Source organism: Centrocercus urophasianus, unplaced genomic scaffold, assembly GCF_019232065.1.
Source record: "Centrocercus urophasianus isolate 14NV4802_14NV808 unplaced genomic scaffold, USGS_Curo_1.0 seq_24, whole genome shotgun sequence".
Lineage (NCBI taxonomy): Eukaryota > Metazoa > Chordata > Aves > Galliformes > Phasianidae > Centrocercus > Centrocercus urophasianus.
Window position 1 is genome coordinate 4,894,575 of NW_024884800.1, and position 18,628 is coordinate 4,913,202.

The 18,628-nt window shown below is 48.0% G+C and overlaps 1 protein-coding gene across 1 annotated transcript in view; it reads right to left on the bottom strand.

Annotated features, from left to right (window-relative positions):
* Positions 1-10,083, bottom strand: part of FGF13 (fibroblast growth factor 13) — a 213,162-nt gene extending 203,079 nt beyond the window's left edge. The window contains exon 1 of the mRNA XM_042825069.1: positions 9,939-10,083. Coding sequence (XP_042681003.1) covers positions 9,939-9,987 — 49 coding nt within the window. The 5' untranslated portion in view covers positions 9,988-10,083. The remainder of the gene's footprint in view (positions 1-9,938) is intronic.
* Positions 10,084-18,628: the final 8,545 nt, after the last annotated feature.

Genomic DNA, 18,628 nt, shown 5'->3' on the forward strand with positions numbered 1-18,628 from the left:
GAGCTGCTCAGCACCTTACATGACAGGGTGACAGTAGGTTTGGTTTTTTCCAGGGGTTTTAGGCTGTCAAACATGCGTGCCTGGTATAAAAACACAGCCTGGTGTTATTGCTCAGAGTTCCAGAGACAGCACTCTCCTCCAGGATTCCTTTCCTTCAGTAATACTACAGAAGATAACCCTGTTTATGTCATTACAAAACACAAATGCCGAAGTTCTCTTTCAAGTTGCTTTTATCAGTGAAGTCAAGATTTGGCAGCCAAATCCCAAGCAATCACATCTGTTGATCAAGTCTACTAGGAGAACACTGCAAATTCAATGGAGACGTGTGCACTGGGTACACACTGCCTATAACAACACACCAGTGAATGTACTCAATCCTCTGTGACTGAGCTCCCTATTGCAAAATGCAAGGAACACTTCCAGATTTCATTTCTGTGAGCCTCAGGTCTGGCTGGGACTGATGAAACATTCCAGCTTCCATAGGTCAGCACTTGGCTCAACCTGGTGCAGGTCCAGGTGAGATTTACTGATTTATTTTAAATGGTAAATGGAGAGCCAACCTCTCAACCATAGAAGGAATGTGATTTGAAGACTTCACTTAAACAAGAAGCTTCGTGGCTGGATATTTGATGATACACACAAGGCACAAGCTTCAAGCACCACAAAGGTAATTCCCCTTTAGCGCACTGAAGAGGTGAAAAATCACACTAGATGACATTGGCTTTTTTTGGATCCACAAGCTTTGACTGAGCGGATCACAGAATCACAGAATTGCAGGGGTTGGAAGGGACCTCCATGGATCATCGTGTCCAACTCCCCGGCCAAAGCAGGTTCCCTACAGCAGGTCACACAGGTAGGCATCCAGGCAGGATCACTACACACAACATAGCTGGCTCTCTCTTTGTTTTTAAAATAACTATTGCTTTGATTTTTTGAAAGTTTGAGTTTTAAATCTGTAAAGCCAGTTCTGTCAGTAAGGACCAGGAGCCCAGCCTCTCCTTGCCACTTTCCAGTCTAGATGCTCTTCTGACAATCTGCAAAACACCCCTCTGATAAAAATGAGGCAACCAACCAAGTTAATCCTACATACAAAGGTAATTATCTGCTCAATATGCACAGCTGCTTCAGTAGGGCAAATGGTTTTACTAACAGTGATAACAAAGACTTTCTGCCCTTTTATGAAAAGCCTTGGAACTGCAACATATTCATAAGGCACTTTTCCTCCTTGTTCCTCTCTACCTCCATCTCTGCGTCACTGCTGACCTTATCTCCCCCTGACCCCAGCTTCACCAGAACCCTTCCTATTGCTCATGCCCTGCCAAAGCTACTTCCATCGCTTCTTTTATGGTCTCCACAAATCCATACCCACAAATACATAGCCGGGCTATTATTACAGTCCTGGAAACAGTGATAAATTATGCCCATAATACCCCTTCTTCCATTACGTTTTCCAGCTTCCTCACTCTCCCCAGAGCCTTTTATAAGCTAATTTTCTGACATTCAACGTTTCGCAGGATTTGCTTTCTCTTGCCACTCCATCACACTTTGCGTTCTCATCGCCCTGTCTATTCTTCCTGCAAATCTCAAAGCAATTGAAAGTTCATCCTTCACCCTACAATGTGCACTGAAATAAAAACAATACTCCTCCAATCCAAAAGGCACCTATACAAAATCTCCCCGCCTCGCTTTTCATCTTCCTGCTATCCTCTGCACCGCTGACTTACAAGAGAAATTGAATCAAGTGTTATATTCTAAAATCTATTCCTTACATTGACCAGAAAGAAATCAATTCAGGACTTCTGCTCCAGTCCCGGCTCAGACTGGAGGGCCTCTCGGTCTCAAGGTGGAACACAGACCCACACTGAGCTCAGATCCTTTTCCTCAAAATAATTCCAGCCTGCCTCATTTCACTGAGCAGCTTCAAAGAAGTTTTATTTCCTCTGAGGAAACAAACAGAAATGTTTAAACTCCAAAAGTTGCATTGAGACAAAAAGGACAATTTTCACATCTTGGCATAATTCTGCTTTCCTCTACACTCACTGCTGCCATGTAATTTAAGTGTCCTAAACAGGAATATCTCATTGCACTATGAGAAGAAAGTACAATTTTACATTCCTCCCATATTCTACATTGTTCTCTCCTTCCTGCTTGTATGAGTTCTTGCACGAGCATCCACAAAGCTTTACTCCTCTCCACCTCCTACTACTTGGATACCCTGTGTGAAAAGCCTTTTATTTTAGCCAGCTTGTTACTCCAAATGCAACAGAAACCATCTGAGAGAGATTCCTCCCTGAGACACTTAAAAACAAAGCTGGAAAGCTGGTCTATTCACCGTCTATTGCACGAAACCCCCTCCAGCCAAGGAAAGAGAAGGATGCAGCTTCCCAGTGACCAACTACCACAAGCCTGGAAGTACAACAGGCTGAATAACAAACATACCTAACCATTAAAATGCCAGAAACAGACTTATGCTTTATTGCCCTCCCCAGACAGGAGGGATGGGTTATGCCTCGTCCATGAAATCTGAGCTTCTGGGACTGGCTTACATCTTCCTGCTGCTGTAGCCTTCCTGTTAGGTGAACAAGAGATTTGCTATTTAATTCCCTTGGACTTATTTCACTTATTAATCCCCTCTCATTGACTTCCAAAAGTCTTTTTCTTTTTTTTTTTTTTTCGAGAAGCAAACAGAGGTCATAGGAAAAATGGAAAAGAGCAGCAGCAAAGCGAAGTCCCTCTAGTTCTCCTTGGCCGATCACTTGAAAACAGCTAGCTATTTTTGGCAGGCTCTGAACATTCAGTCACCGGTACGCAAGATGAGAAGCGAACGTAAGTAGAGCACGTGGCAATGAAACCTGCACTGACTGTGCATCACAGGGTGGCAAAGACTTTTCTCCTGCTTAAGATCAGAAGCGCTGCTTCAACATCTGCAGCGGGGGGAGCACCTGCTCTGTGCCACGTTCTCAGGCTGTTACAAATGATGATCCCCATAAGACACACTGACAACTGTAATTGCCACCAATACAACTCCTGAACACCACCGCAGCTTTATTTCACTGGGAAAGAGACTCTCACAGCTCAGGTATTCCAGCCCTGCACCCCGTAAACGTGGCGTTGGCTTGCAGCAGCAATTGGCTCCATCAGAGCTTCTCATCTTCCTGCAGCACTCGGAGGAACAAAGCGTAAGTGACAGCAGTTTGGAGCGCCGCGTGTAATTACAATTAAGAAATTTAACGTTCTCAAGGCAGGATTGGAGCACAGCTTGAGCAGATTGCAAGTGCAAGAGCAACATAAGAAAGGCACACATCTACCAAACAGAAAAGACAGTTGTACGGAAATTTCTAGCTGGCACAGAATCCAAAGAAAAAACATTTCCTGCGTAAGCAAGTTGACAGCATGCTGACAACATGGGGAAGTCCAACCTGAACAGAATACGCCCATGATTTCAAAGCACTGTGACTGAGAAAAGAGCAGGATGGAGAGCACCCACAGCTGCTCTCTGCTGTCCCTCTCCTCATTTCCTTTCTGACCCTCTCTCCATTATATCTTTCTTCTTTTATGCAGAAGACGCCCTGCACTTTTTCCTTTCACTTAGTGGAAGTCAGAAATACTTTCAAAACGTCACCTCCAGCGTAAGAGGAAAAACTCAGAAGATTCAATATACAAAATTAACAGAAAAATGGAAGGAAAAAGAAAAAAAAAAAAATCAATGCTTGTTACCTACTGACCACCTACATTTGCAAAAACAGGATACAGTCGTCAGGGAAATCACTTAGAACACCTGAACTGTAATTAGACCAGGTGTATGATTAACATCCAGATGAACCTTGTGGAGCTGCAGGGTTCCCAGCAACCACGACCCGAGGAGCTGAAGTCCCAGGTGACAGGGCTGACATGACGTGACAGGAAGGGTCCTCATTGTTTCTCACCATCCAACTCCGCTTTAATTGGCAACAAGTTGCATTAACTGTCCAAGTCTTTTGCCTGTGACAGGCATTGGTAAGCCTTCTCCCTTGTCTTATCATCTCAGCCCACAAGCTTTTCTATCTCCTTTTCTCCCCATCCAGCAGAGGTAGGCGGGAGCCCACCCAGCCAAGGTCACTCCACCACACAGTCACCCCTCTGGCACAGTGTTCTGAGGAGCTGGAAGGTTAGAAAGATAATCCCATGGATGCTGTCCCTACTGCTGATGTAAGTCAGCATCTCTTCTGCCAGCCTTGTAGTTACAGCTTACACAAACATGGAGACAGTTCAACAGTGCCACTGAATATTCCCTGTGTTGGTGTCTACAGAGGATGTATGGAAATGAAACAGTTGCTTTACAAAAGCCAGCAAATGCTCACAGACTGCTGCATCAGAAGAGCATTACATGGTGCACAAGTTTAATCTGATCCCGCTAAAGCAAACCAAATTTGTCCTAAAGCAGTCAACAACTTAAAGCACACGTATCAGAAACACCAAGTACAGGTTAAACAGTTCATTCTTAAAGCAACTGACAAAGTTACGCCAAGCCTCAGCTGAAAATCACCCAGAGATTACTTGGGCCACGGAGCAATCTCTATAAATACACCTTCATTTTAGCAGCAGTCACAACGGCCGCATCAAAGCTAATGAACCACCGCTGGTTTGAATTTAGCTGATCTTGAGCAGCGCGTGCACGATGCATCGCAGACCGGTGCTCTTTCAGGAGCATCTCCCCTTCCCACTTCAGTTCAGTTCCTCTGCTCCCTCCCACCTCAGGAGGATGCTCTGATTATTCAGACAACGCAAGCAGTGCTCAGCCAGCCCTTCCCTCCTTTAGCACCGACCTTGCCTCACACACCGCTCTCACAAAACTAATTAAGAGAAGAGCAGTCTCACTTTACACTCCTCTGTGAGAAGAACTGAATGGTTACCTGCCTGAGGGTGCAATTCAAATTATTTTCAGCTTCATTTCTCTCAGCAAAACAATGCAAATATTGAGCATGAAACCAAACAACAGTGAAGTCCTTCATGTGTGTCACCACCAGAAATAAAGAGAACAGGAAAAAAAAAAAAAGTAACCAACAGACTCCTTTCATTATTTCACTTTGGTCTTTTTAACGTAAATATTTCCATGAAAGCTTGACCAAGATGAGTGTTTGGGAGCAGCAGGGCATCTTTTTAGGACAACAGATTTGAACAATACCTGGGGCACACAGACTCTAGAGCCAGGCTCAGCTAAAAGGAGAAGCTTCAGTCCCACCAAACAGATATGGAATTGCTGAATCCCTAAATATATCCACAGCCAAACTGTACACATCACACGCACCTCTAATCTCACGGCAATCAACAGAGCAATTCCTCTCCCAGTATACCTTAATCCACACAGATCCTGGTCTGAAAATACTTGGCTGTGGGTTCTTTAGGATGAGAAAGTCTTCCTCACAGATTTACAGATGCTTTGTTTGCACAGAAGATTTTATGACAGCTTCTGCTTGCTGCCTTCAGGGAGAGACTGAGGAATAAGATTTGCCACCTCTTTGCTCCTGAGGAAGCAGCTCATACCTCATACCATACCAGCTTTGGAGCCATCTCCTTCCCTCAGTACACCATAGCAATAACACACAATGAGGAACAGAAGAAGAAAATTAACACTAATTTGACCCAAGGCTGCACTACAGCACTGGATTCCCAAAGTGTAGGGGTGGGACCAATGCCTTGCAGGAAATCACAGTAAAAATGGCACAAATATATTTAAAGTCTCCAGCATCCTGCGGGTGGCTACAGACCAGAGAAGCCAGAAATCTGAGCCATACAAATCTGTATGCATCTGCTGTTGAAGCAGCTGTCCACCTCATGCAGCCCCCCGTAACGCCCCGAGGGGCTCCACATCACCCAGCCTTCACCTGCCTGGGAGTTCTGCCTTTGAAGATGGGATTTTATATCCACTAAGAAGCAACTGTTATTAAATCATCCTCTAGAAGCCCCCCAAAAAGATGACTATCTATTACTACTACCTCTAGGACCAGATGAGCAGTGTGCCATGGAGCGGCAGATGTATGAGAACTGACAACATCACAAACCCCAAGGCTTGTGCCTGAAAGCATTGCCTTACTGTGGATTTCTTCAACTAGCACTGAAATCAGTTAGAAAGCATTGGCAGGAACATGCTGGCTCTCTCATCTCAAAAGCAGTGTCCATTTTCTAATTGCTGGTATTTTACCAACAGATGTCAGGGAACACCGTCTGGGGATTTAGAGGGAAGGACGATACCTTTTACAGAGAGTTACTGTAGTTTGGGGAACCAAAACCAGTTAAAGATAATGAGTCATAACAGGAGGTAGTTACTGTAAATATTCCAGGCATGGGCACATTAACAACCACCCACTAACCAGAGGCAATGCCACAGGCAGACAGAGAACTCCCACTGGTGTCACTGGGAATTTTGAATGGATCAGGACCTCAGCCAAGAGCTGAGTATCTATTGTAACCCACGGTGTTAATATCCAGGATGGGGTGGGTCGCGCTGCAGATTTTGGCTGTCACTTCCCAGTGGGCGATGCAGGCATCTATTCAAAGGGATCTGCAATCTCAGACTTCAGACAGGAGACACAGATTTCTTCATGATGGGAAGCAAAGAAAAAACCATTGAGTTCAACTCCTCATTCCTCAGCATTGTTAAATGCTTACAGCACAAACACAAGTTCTGATGCAGAGGGCAAACCCAAAGAGACTCCAGTTTCATACATCAGACTGTGGCTGGTGAAGGGCTGTCAGTTTTTTGGGGGTTGGTAGTTGTGGCTTGGGATGCAAAAGCACTGGTACCCAAACTTTTGATAAAGCATCCCACCAGAGCTCCTAGCACACCAACACTGTGCTCCCTTCCCCCTTCCTGCACTGCTCTGCACTTGCTGCTAATTTTGATTCCGTGGCCTCAGACCAAGATGTGGTCAGCTTACACATTGCCTCCGTGCTGCTCTTCTTCAGCCCCTCTCAAGTAAGTTGCTTTCCCATGATTCAGTACCATAGAAATATAACTGTTGAGATCAGCTTCTTTATTTTTGTCAGCTTTTCTACAGACCTTTCAATCATAAGCTGCATTATACTACGTTCTCATAAAGCCAGGAAAAGCAGTAATAGATATGTCAAAATCCTGACTTCTATTTTTCCTGCCAGGTGATTTCTTTAAGTGCTTTGTTTTCTCCTGTCACTAAATTAGAACAGTACCTCTATTTCCAAAGCCTTCACCCTCACTGTCACTATTTCAATAGGCTCTTCTCACATTAGAGCTATCAGCTTGGAAAATACTCCTCCCATTCTGCTTTTTGGAGAAGAAAATATAGTCTGTATTTTGTCACTGCTTCTGGCTGAGGTTATCAGGCTTCTGGGCAGAGCCACCCAACTTCCTCGCAGTGACAGTGAAGTGACTGGAAGGGACCTGCCCGTGTCTGCCCTGCTGGGGGAAGATGATAGCACATAATCCAATTGGCGAAAAGAAAGCCAAATGCAGACGAATCCATTCCTCAGATTTAGTTTTAGATCCTCTCCGCCGTCCCTTGGCTTTTCTTGGAGGAGCCACACAAATTGCAGAACAGCCTCTGGAAAGAGTTTGGCTGCAACGCTGGGCAGCACGAGCTCTTTACAGCCCAGAGCTAAAGCCCAAAGAGGGCTGCAGCATCTTGGCTCACTTGCCAGTGCCCTACATCCTCCTGCTGTCCTGTGCTTCTTATCTAAACAAGAGGTTAACAGAACTGCACTCAAAACGGGTCACATTGATACATTCCCAAACAGAACACTGAGGACACTGGATGTGCCTTTCTCATAGTGCAAAGCAAAGGTTTCTGGGGGGAGATCTGGGGATAGACCCCCACCTGACCCCAGGGCATCTCCACACAGCAGCTCCACAGCTCAGGAGGAACTTGCATGGAAAGGTGGGCATCTCGGACTGCAGAACGCCAATCCATAGGCTGCATGGAGTCTGGGAGAGCTAACTCTTCAACATCCACAGGCAGCTATGAAAGCTGCCAAGTCCAGAGCAAATCAGCCCTTATGAGATTTTCCAGGCAGGACCCAGAATGTCTGAAGAGAAAACTGGCCGTCCCTCTTGGGTTTAAGAGAAAAATGCCACCAGAGCTATCCCTTTAAAAGCAGGTTTTGGTCCTTCTGTCACACTGCACAACCCCCTGAAGCCACTACGGGCTCTGTGTGATATAATTCCACTGAAAATATCCAGGGTGAGAAGTCACTACGTGCTCCATAGTGCTGTTTCCTACCAAAATTCACAGCCTCTCAGGGCTCCTCAACACAGACCCACAGGATCCATCAGGCTCCTCAACACAGACCCACCCAAAAGCAGGTGGTAGAAGATGCCACTAACACCTGGCAGAAAGCAGCTCCTTGTTTTAGGGCAGAGTGTGGCCATCTGAGTTGTGCAGATTGCACAGCCCCAGCCCAAAGCTCCTCCTCAAGGGAGGAAGGCCCACACTGCTCTCACTAGCAAAGCTCAATGTCTATTGTGCAAACCCAGCCGTGTGTTCACAGCAGGTATTAAAATCACCTTGCAAGATGGGATTCCTCCTGTGCTATCTCAAGCCAGTCTCTATTGCATGGTGACAGAGAAAGTTTTTGTTGCTGCCTCCAAAGGAGCACATCCATCTCCTGCAAGCAGTATCAGCACCAACAGTTTCCCTGAGCGTTCTCAGCATACACACCTCCCATCACCACAGGAATCGCAGCCCTGCGTGTCTTACTGCCTCAGCAGCAGCAAATACAACTGACTGTACATTTGGAAACACACACGTCAAAGGGCTGCACACAAACAATTTCAAACCCAAAGATTTCAGCATGACTCGTGATCGACAGAATAGGAGACTAAGTTAAAGAGTAAGTTTTCATGCAAGTATGGCAAATCCTTTGTGTGCTGGGCTGTAACAGCTCTAAGCACGTAAAATAAATCCCCAGAAATGCAGGAATCTTCTATTTTTTGTTATGTGATAAATTATTTAAAGGGCGTTTTGGTGAATAAGGCCAATATATTAAAAAAAACAAAACAAAACAAAAAAAAAAACAACTAGTCAACATCAAAGAAAGTAATTTAAAGACATTTGGAAAATGGAAGATTTTCGCAATGCATCTGAATGGTGGGCTTTGCTATTTTTATGCAATAAAATAAGGAAAAGTCTGGTGAAAATAGCAAGGGTCTCAGCAAGATGTAGCTGAAGGAGAAAGATAGGGTTAAAAAAAGTATATAAAACGAGAGGCGTTCAGCACCAACTTCCAGGATCAAGAAACTCAGAAGTTTGTCGTTCGTTTTTAAAAGATGAAATAAATAAGAAGAACTAAAAGGACAGATCGTTTGGGTTTGGCCGCCCAGACTGCAAGAAAGTAAATGACGGCAGAGCGTTCCCTTTTATAAAGCAAAGAAGTGAGGAACTGCCGTTTTCCCTCACGCTAAGAGCGTGCCCTTCGGCCGCCTGTCCCAGCAGCAGCAGCCACACCGCCACTCGCGTCCATCTCAACACACGGGGAAAGAACTGCTCCCGGGATGCCCGCCCCGCACACACGCACTGCCCCAAAGCTCACTCCCACGGCCCTGAGCGCTGCAGCGCGGGCAGAGCCACCTGTGTGTGCCCCCCCGGAACGGGGCACCCCGCTATAGGAAAAGGGGTCCGCATGCAGCCCATGCCCCCCCCGTCTCCATGGCGATCTCCCAGCGCGGTTTGCGGGGAGGAATAGGGAGAGGGGGGGACACGCACTTTCGTGCCGCATTGAGCCGGGCCGCCCCCCCCCCCCCCCCTCCCCCTCCGCGCCCCGCACCGCGCCCTCCTCCCTGCCCCCGGGGGGGGGGGGGGGGGGGTGGGGGTACCCCCAAAGTACGGACTTGGGACCGGAGCGATGCCCCCCTCCCAGCGGTAAGGTCGGGCTGTCCGCGGTCGGGCTGGGGAACATGCTGGGGAGCGGAGCGGCTGCGCCTGCCTTACCCTTGGAAGCATCTTTCTCTTCTTTGGGCTTGATCACCTTCCCGCTCATAGACCCCAGCTTGGGTGGGAAAATCCCCAGGAGCTTCGCGGATTCCGGCTGGACCCAGAGAAACCTCGGGCGGGGGGCAGCGTGCGTGCAGGAGAAGGAGGGGGGGGAAGAGGGGGGAGAATCCTCTGTACGCCGAAAAGGCAGAAATCACACGGACGGAAAGGGAGGTGGAGAAAGAGAGAGCGAGAGGAGGGGGAAAAAAAAAATGACAATAATAATAGGAAGAGAGGAGGCGGCGAGCTGCCCGCTCCCCGGCGCGGTGCCGCCGCGGTGCTGCGGGAGCGGAGCGGGCGCTGAGCGGGGGGCTCCGGCAGCCGCAGCACCGAGCCCCTGCGCCGCTCGCCGTGCCGGAGACAAAAGCGATTTTCCCTGTATGTGTCTGCCTGGCCCCGGCCCCCTCCTCCCCCCGCCTCTCTCCGGCTCTGCCTCTCCTCCCCAGGGCCAGGGAAGCGCAGCCGGTCCTGGGAGTGCCACCGATCAGCGAAAGGGGGTGTGTGTGTGTGCGTGTGCGTGTGAGAGCAGGGGGGAGGGGGGGGGAGGCGCCTGGGTGGTTTGCTTGGGTGTTGCTTGGATTTTTGGTTGGGTTTTGTTTTTTGCTCGCAACCTCCCCTAACAATAATGGGATGGAGCAGCAGAGCTGCAGCCGCGGATGGGAGGAGGAGGACGCGAGCGTTCGGCACTGCAGAAGAGGCGGCAGGTTTACAGCAAAGAGCCGGAGCTGCCCCCCCCCCCCCCTCCCCAAACGCCTGGTCCCAGCACCCTCTCCCCATCTCCCAGCCCGAGTACCCAGTGGGCAGAGTGGGGGAACAAGGCGCATCCCTCCTGCCCCTCAGCTCTGGGACTGTGCCCCGGCGCCAGGGAGGTAGGCGTGACACAGAGCCGGCCCCCACCATTGGGGTGCCCCCCTCAACCCCCCATTTCATCACGGGGAGGCTCCGGGCCGCAGCCCGACAGCCTGTTGCTGTTCAAAGGGAAGCGAAAAGCCAGGAGAGGGCGACGAGGGACGGGGGAGAGGATGAGCTGGAGTGAAAAGGGGCACCCGCTCTGTCGGATGGGGTTCTCCTCACTGCTCCGAGAGGAGCAAGGGACCCCCGACAGCAGCCGAAGCTCCTCTCACTCCAGGTAAAAAAGGGCTTCCCTCCTGCCTCGTTCTCTACGGCGGGGTGGGGCAAAGCTTCCTTGGAGCGGGGCCGCCGTCGAGGGAAGAAGCACGGCTCCACATCTCACACCCTCTGCCCCGCGGGGAGGGCGGCCGGGGGAAACCCGATGCAACCCCTTGGAGCGCCCGAAATAAAGTGCTGGGAAGGGAGAGCCGCGAAACGCCCAGGGCAGCTTGACATGCCCCAGTTCTGCAACGGAGCTCGTGGCGAAACCAACGGGGAGACGCGGCAGAGCAGAGCAAGGCCGCTGTGGAGGCAGCACGCTGAGGGCACGGCAGTGCTCGCCCCACCTACCCCGCCCCGACGGCAGGAGAAGCGATCCTCTCACAAGCGCAGCCCCGTGCGGGGGTCTCCAGCCCTGGCTGCGGCACCAACAGGGCTGCGCGGCCGCTATTTTTAGACGAGCCGAATTCTTTCCCCTTCACCCTCCCTTCTCTCCAACGCAGCGCCGCGGACAGCTGAGAGCAGATCGGCTTACGGCGGGGCCGGTCCTACCCCTACCCCCGGCCCTACCCGCAGCACAGTGCGGCCGTCCCGCAGCGCAGCACGAGGAGAAGGCAGTGCTAAGCCCCGCAGATCCTACCTCACCTCCTGCAGGTGGTGCTGGGCCGGGTGTGATGGCAGAGCCGTGAATACGGAAGTCAAGGCTGGGGGAGCTGAGGTTGAAGAGGCAGCAGCAAAACTACTGCTTTTGTGCTTACGCTGATTACTTTTCCTTAAGTCATACACCAAGGTCCAAACGGAGCTCTTGGGCAGCACACCTCCAGCCCTCCGTGTCTGCAGCAGCACAACTTCTGCTCTGTTTCTGGATCTGAGGAGTTACCCTGGCTGGGGGTGCTTTGGCTTTGCTTTGCAGATACTCACAGAGCCCTCTGATGATGTTATGCTTCCAACGTACCTCTGTTTTACTCGAGTCTTTTCTGTGATGCCTCTTTAATGCATCCAAGGCCGAGCAGGAGGGCTTCAAGTTGGGCTTTCTCTTGGCTGTTTCTCTCCAGACAAATGGGCCACTGAGATTAGAGAACTGGAAGGAGAGGCTGTGAGGCAGTGTTGTCAGATCTCACTGCTTTGTGAGTTCCAGAAAGGACATTTCTGCTCTCCGTTCCTCAGCCCCTGGTTTTCAAAGGTGCTGTGAGGGGAGTGACACAGTTCACACTTCTGGTCCAAGGTCTTTCCAGCACCTCCCTAATAAATGCTGTGCTCAGCTCTGGCAGAGCAGCTGCCTTCCAAGAACTCTCACCTTTGGCAGGTGGTCTTTATATACTACAGGAGTTACTGCATTGACCAAATGAGGCTTGTGTACTGAAACCAAGCCCTGGAAGGAGGTAACAGCTCAAGAGGAGCGGAGGAAACGTTCCCACTGGTGGGCAGAGTGAGCTCAGCCCACTTCACTCTGAAATGAGCTCGTTTTTCCCTTCACTGCTCTGCAAGGCTTAGAAGTGTCAATTACATCAGTAATAAAATACAGTGTTATGCATGAAAAATATACAGGGGTTAGCATGAAGGTTTATTGCAGCCTGGATGCAATTTGCTCAGCCTTTTCTTTTAGAGCTACCTTGTTCCAGTGGAGAGAGTGTTTGGGGATGGGATATGAAAGTCTTCAGATCCTCAGTTCTGTGCTTTGCTGTGGGCATCTCTGGATGGGAGGTTTGACAAATGGTCTGGCACTGCAGCAAAACTGTACCTAACTCACAAAGATTTAAACATTAATCTGGGCTTAGTATCTCTGTACATCACTTCCCCACCTATAGTATGGGAATTGCTTTAGAATCAGAACACTGGAAGCTGAGAAGCACGCAGGTGCTGTGATGACAGAACTGATACAGTGAGCTGCTACCTCAGCTAAGCTGATGCAGAAACATACCCATACCCACATATCCATGGCTCTTACATGGAGACTGTATTTCTCACTAACACCACTCCTGGAGTTTCTGAATTTGAAACTGTTTCTGGGCCTCCCAATAAATCAGATACCCAGAGGAAGAGAGTTCTGTGAAGTTTGATACGAAGAGGTCTGATGCATGCTGTGCAAATGCTGCACAGGCACTCCCTGCCCACCTGAATGGCTGGGGAAGGCTTACATTCAAGTCTGTCTTTGGTGGGAGGAGCCTGATTAAAAGCCAGATATACTCAATGTCTCTAATTATCTTTCATGCTTTTCCTAAGATTGTAATGGAGTCAACTCAGCTGAGTGGCAAGAAGCCAGCGGTGCAGCACCAAGAGTGGAAGCACAGTCCCTTTTAAGGTGCCTGAACTCTCCTACCCAGAGAAACAACACGATTGCCCCAAGCACAGCACGGTCTCACAGCTCCAAGTGTGAAGTGAAACACGAGGCTTTCTCAGCAGAGGGACACAACAGCAGGTCATGTTTGGGCTCTCCGAGTGCTCCCAGCTCAGGGCTGCTCTGTGGAAGCAGCACAGCAGAGCAGTGCCATGCAGGGCTGTGCTGAGCTTTTATCTCCCAGAAGTTGGAGATTGTTTACAGTCTGAATCTGTACATCCTGGGGGCCTTTGTACAACATAACCATTTTAATGTCCAACAACGGAGTGATTTGCCCATAAAACTCATCCTCAAGGCACACAGATGCTTTTGCTGCTCTAGTAAAATGCCTTTAGAGATATCTGTCCCTGAGGGATTCTGGACCTCACAAAGCTGTGGTAGGAGTGTTTGTTCCCATGGTTCTTTGCCTTATTCTTAAGTAATACTTGTCTCTTTTCTGAAGGCTCTGGGTTGTAGGAGGTCCAGATTCTGCTGCTTTCACTAGTGGGAATTTTACTTTAAAGCAGTCTAGCAAGATTAAATTAGCTTTGTTATGATGGCTTCTGGTATGTTCCCAGTTAAATCTGAAGTAAAACTTTCCCTGTATTCAGGTAGAACAGGATTAAGCATTAAATTTAAGATTCCAGGCATAATAGAGTCTCACAAATACACGTACTTCATTTCAAATGCCATTTTTAATTTATACTGGCATCCAGAGGCATTTATTGCTTTCCATAAAAGAAGTAAATGATTAAGTGGGCATGTCTGAAGTTTTGTTGCCGCTTCATGGTAACAGCGTCTGTAAAGTGGGTCCGAATAAATCTATTACACAACCCCACTGCCTGGCCTGCTGCTATTGCAACTGGAATTCAAGGGCAATGTTTCTCATTGCCAGTGTGTATTTTAACCAAAAGAACCAACAGAATTCATAGACAGGAGTAAACTAAATAGTAGACTATTCTCTAGCCAGCACATCCAATGGGTGTCTATTTGTTCCTATCTTCTTTTCACCATTCCTATTCCTTTGCAGTCTCATGCTCTACACAGAGGACCTCTTTTTTGGCAGAAAGCATGCTGTGCAGAATATTCCTCTTTTTGTTTGCCAAAACATAACTGCTATATGCAAATAGAGTTCCAGCTAATGGATAGTATGGAGATTGCAGTTTAATTTCTCTAAATAATTCTGTCTGATAAACAGAGAAGCCCTAAGCAGACACTTGTGGTGAGGGATAATGATCATACTCACATGGTGAATCTCTCACCTATTTACTATGAATCATTTCAATTAAAATTAATGGGCATCAAGCATTCTGTGCTGCGACCCCAGCACTTTGGATGGCTCCTCCAGGCTGAGGAATGTGCTCAGCACCTGGGAAGTGGCACATCCCACATTGCTGTGGAATGACCCTGTTGGCTGATTAAGCTTGGGAAAATGCAGAGCAAATCCTGTATGGAGCACCAGGCTGGTGGGAGGCCTTTAGTCCCGGAGATCAAAATCTTCCAGTCTGGAAGTCTAAAATAGACCAAGCTTGAAGGTCTTTTCTGTTTGCAACTCAGTACATCTACTAAGCAGATTGTTCACAGTTTGCAGATATGCATTTCAGTAACAGAGTGGGATATTAGTTTTCACGTTTAAGTGGAAACCAAATAAACCCAAACAAATTCTTCTTACAACTCTCAAAAAACCCACAAAGTAGTGGCTTAATGGCTTTATATGAAAACTCAGGGCTTTCCTCCCAGCTAACAAAACTTTTAAATTCTTACAGTAGACCTTGTTTTAAGTCCTGGATTTCCTGATTTTTTCTGTCTCCAAATGCAACCCAGGTTGCCTCTAGCAGATGATATCTGTTTGTAAGGCTGCCCCTCTCCTCCTGAAGTTTTGTGAATTGCAGCTATTTAAGAAATCTCATCTCCTTTGCACCAGCAGCAACTCCAGTATACAGCTTCTGTATATCCAATAACCATTCATCACCAGCATGCTAGAACTGAATGACAACACTGGAGACAAGGAAGGCACAGGTTCATGGGTATATGAAGGTGGCAGTGCTGCAACTGAAGAATGCAATAAAAGGCCTTGTGTGCTTTCTTTCACTTTTCTGCAAAGCCAGCACCTGCAGCACAGGCTGAAGCACTGCGTGGCTTCAGGCACAGGGCAGAAGCACTGCCTGCACACCAGCCAGCCAAACAAATGGAGCTCCTGACCCTGAACTGATCAGTGCTGTCAGAGGTAAATTAAAGATGCAAGGTTTCACATGAGCCTCTTCACGCTGGTGCTGAGGTTAGAAAGCCCTGAGACCAGCCATCACCTGCAGCAGACACACGTGTAGCCATGAGATACACAGCTGCATTCCTTACCTTCACCTCTGGTAGCACAGAAGTTTGCAAGAAGGCAAACCCATGCACAAAGCTGGTGAAGTTCAGACCCCACAGTAATGCCAAACTGTTTGTTTCCTCTCTAGGGAGTGCAGTGGGCACACAGTAAGTTTAGAGTTATTGCCCCTTGGCTTTTGTTGCAGATCCACAGGCTGAACTTTTGCAGGTGAAGCAGAAGAGAAGGGAGAAGCTTTCAGCATCCAATCTGCAGCCAGGTGCCCTGATGTCAGAACAGATTTTTGCCCAAGGCTCATGAAGGGTTTGCTATAGGAAGCATAAAGATGGAAGTCACAGGAGTGGTTCTTTCGCTATTCATAGCATAAGGCAAAGGGCAAAGACAGTCCCTCACCCTCATGAATGTAATAAGCACAATTCAAAGTCTGGCTATTGCTCACTACCTCTTCCATGTAAAGAGGAAAATGCCCTTCTTCAGAAAGCCCGTCATTCTGTGCATTGAGGCTTTCCCATTACAACTCTTTTTGCTACTTGGTCAAGTCTTAAAACTTGAAAGGATTTGAAGCTGAGCTGGAGCAGGAGCTTTGATGTTCGACTCCGCCAAGCTGCAGCCTGGCACTGGCACTGATCTTCCCCTGCCTTTGTGGAGCTGTGAGAAAGCAGCGTTTGCAGAAGAGGCTGGGAGCCAAAGTGTGTATGATACCACATGTGAAATCTGAAATCCAGAGAGAAACTCACAGGATAACAGAGCAGGTGGACATGAAGTCTCAGCGCAGTGGGAGAGCTGACGTTAGAAACCTTGAGTCACATCAATAACAGGCAGGCAGTGATGTGACGAGCATTACAGGATTGGTCTGAGCCACCTCTGAGTTACAGAACAGTTTCAGACAAAGAAAGCTAACAGAGGAACAGCAGGAAAAGAGCACACAGCAATATTGGGAAGGAAACCTGCCAAGGAGAGCTTTAATGTTATTGCAGGCTTGCATATGCAATGATATCATAGGATATCATTCTTTTTCATGCCTGACTTTTTCTTTAGGCACATCCTTATGCACCAAGCAGTGCTCAAATTGTATAGCCATAAAATAAGTTTTGCTGCTCTGAGGCTTCTCTGGGTTCAGAGCTACCTCCTAATCCCCACAGGGCTTCAGCTGGGCTCCCCCAGGAGTGAACCAGGTGTGATCTGAGTAAAATCCACAGTGCCACAGGTGAGCTCAGGCAAAGGAGAGGAGAAAGACTTCTCCCTTTTGTTTTTAAGATTTGAGTCTGCACAATCCATGACATCCCCACAGCCCAAAGGCTGGCTGTGTTAGTGGTCCACTAGCTAGAGCTTGGTCTTCGAGGAGAAGCACAGTGTTCATTAGGCCCAGAGCAGTGTATGCACTAAGTGGCACACCACAGCACCTGGCACTCTGGTTGGAGCAGGACTGCACCCCAAATCAATGCTGGTGACAGCTGTCAGACATAGCTACGATTTCACTTCTTCCCATGCTGTTCTGCTTTGGTCTTTTCCAGAGCTGTTACTGGGGGCCTTGGAGCGTTCCTAAGAAGAAATGCCTTTGAGCTCAATTCCCAGCTCCTCATTTCTCTCCCCTAAGGTTGTTCCTTGGCGTGTATCCTGCCTACCTTCTGGTAGCGTTGTAATAACTGCCAATACATTATTTACAGCCACGAGATTTGGCGTTCTGTGCCTCCAATCTGAACGCTCCCCCAGCATCTTTAAATAGCTGCCGCTGTTTTGTATGGGGAACATGCCAGCGGGGATGGGGCTGAAATCCTTCTGGATCAGAAGCAGAGACAAATGCTGCTCTGTTTGTAAACACTCCTGTTCTAAAATTAGCAGGAGGCAGAAGAGGAGCCCTTTATAAACTTCAGGCTCCCCGAGACATCTTGAGGAACGTCACACCCGTACGGACACATCTGCTGCCGATTTAAATAGCAGCCGCCATAAGCTCTTCCCCAAGCGCCCCAAGCCACAGTGGGTATGGCAGAGAACATAGCATCAGGATGGGTAAACCATGCATATGCCTTCCCTTTCAGCAGTAAGAGGCAATGGCATATAAAAATGACCTTGGCTGCATGGGAAGGAAAACACGACAATAGGAGCAGTGGTGTGCTCAAACAGCGTGTTCAATAAAATCCATGCTCCTCTGAGCGGGCTGCTAAGCAAATGCCAAATGATCTGAATACATCATGTCAACAGGCAAACTCAAATCTTCATATATGTCCTAAAGAAGTATATTGTTTGGGGTTTTTTTGTTGTTGCTGTTGGTTGCAAGGCATATAAATATGTGTAACTACGCATCTAAAGCTGTTTGTAAGGCTCAGCGAAACCACATCTTCTTTTTTGCCATCTAATGGTTTCATAAGAAGGAGGGAGATTAAAATATATTCAAAAGAAATGTGTTACATTCTAAAAGCAAACAAAAATAGCGTTACAGGCAAAAAAAGCAAACACCTCTAAAAAATATCCGAGGGCAGAACAATATTATTGCGTTGGAGAGTACAGTGTTTTTTTTAAAGTGAAAATGTATGCCATAAACCTGAAGTTATGGAAGAAACATACAGAGAGCTGGTTTGAAGAGAGAAAAAACAGCACTAAGAAGTGTAACTCCTGACTGCCCCGTGCTGCTGGCTCAGTGCGGGAACAACTGACATCTTCACCTCCTCTCAGAGAGAGAAGAATTCACGGGCTGCACACAGTTCCCAAAGCCAGGAGATCATATTGAATGTATTCTGTACAGCTGATAGGATCAATAGCACTGCTGAGGTTTTTCTTGGGAAAACAAAGGAAAAGACCCAACTCTCCCTGTTTGTCATGAGCCATCAGGATACTCTGCATGCACAGCTCTATTAAATACTGACCCTGCCCCGTGACAATAGCCCAGCACTG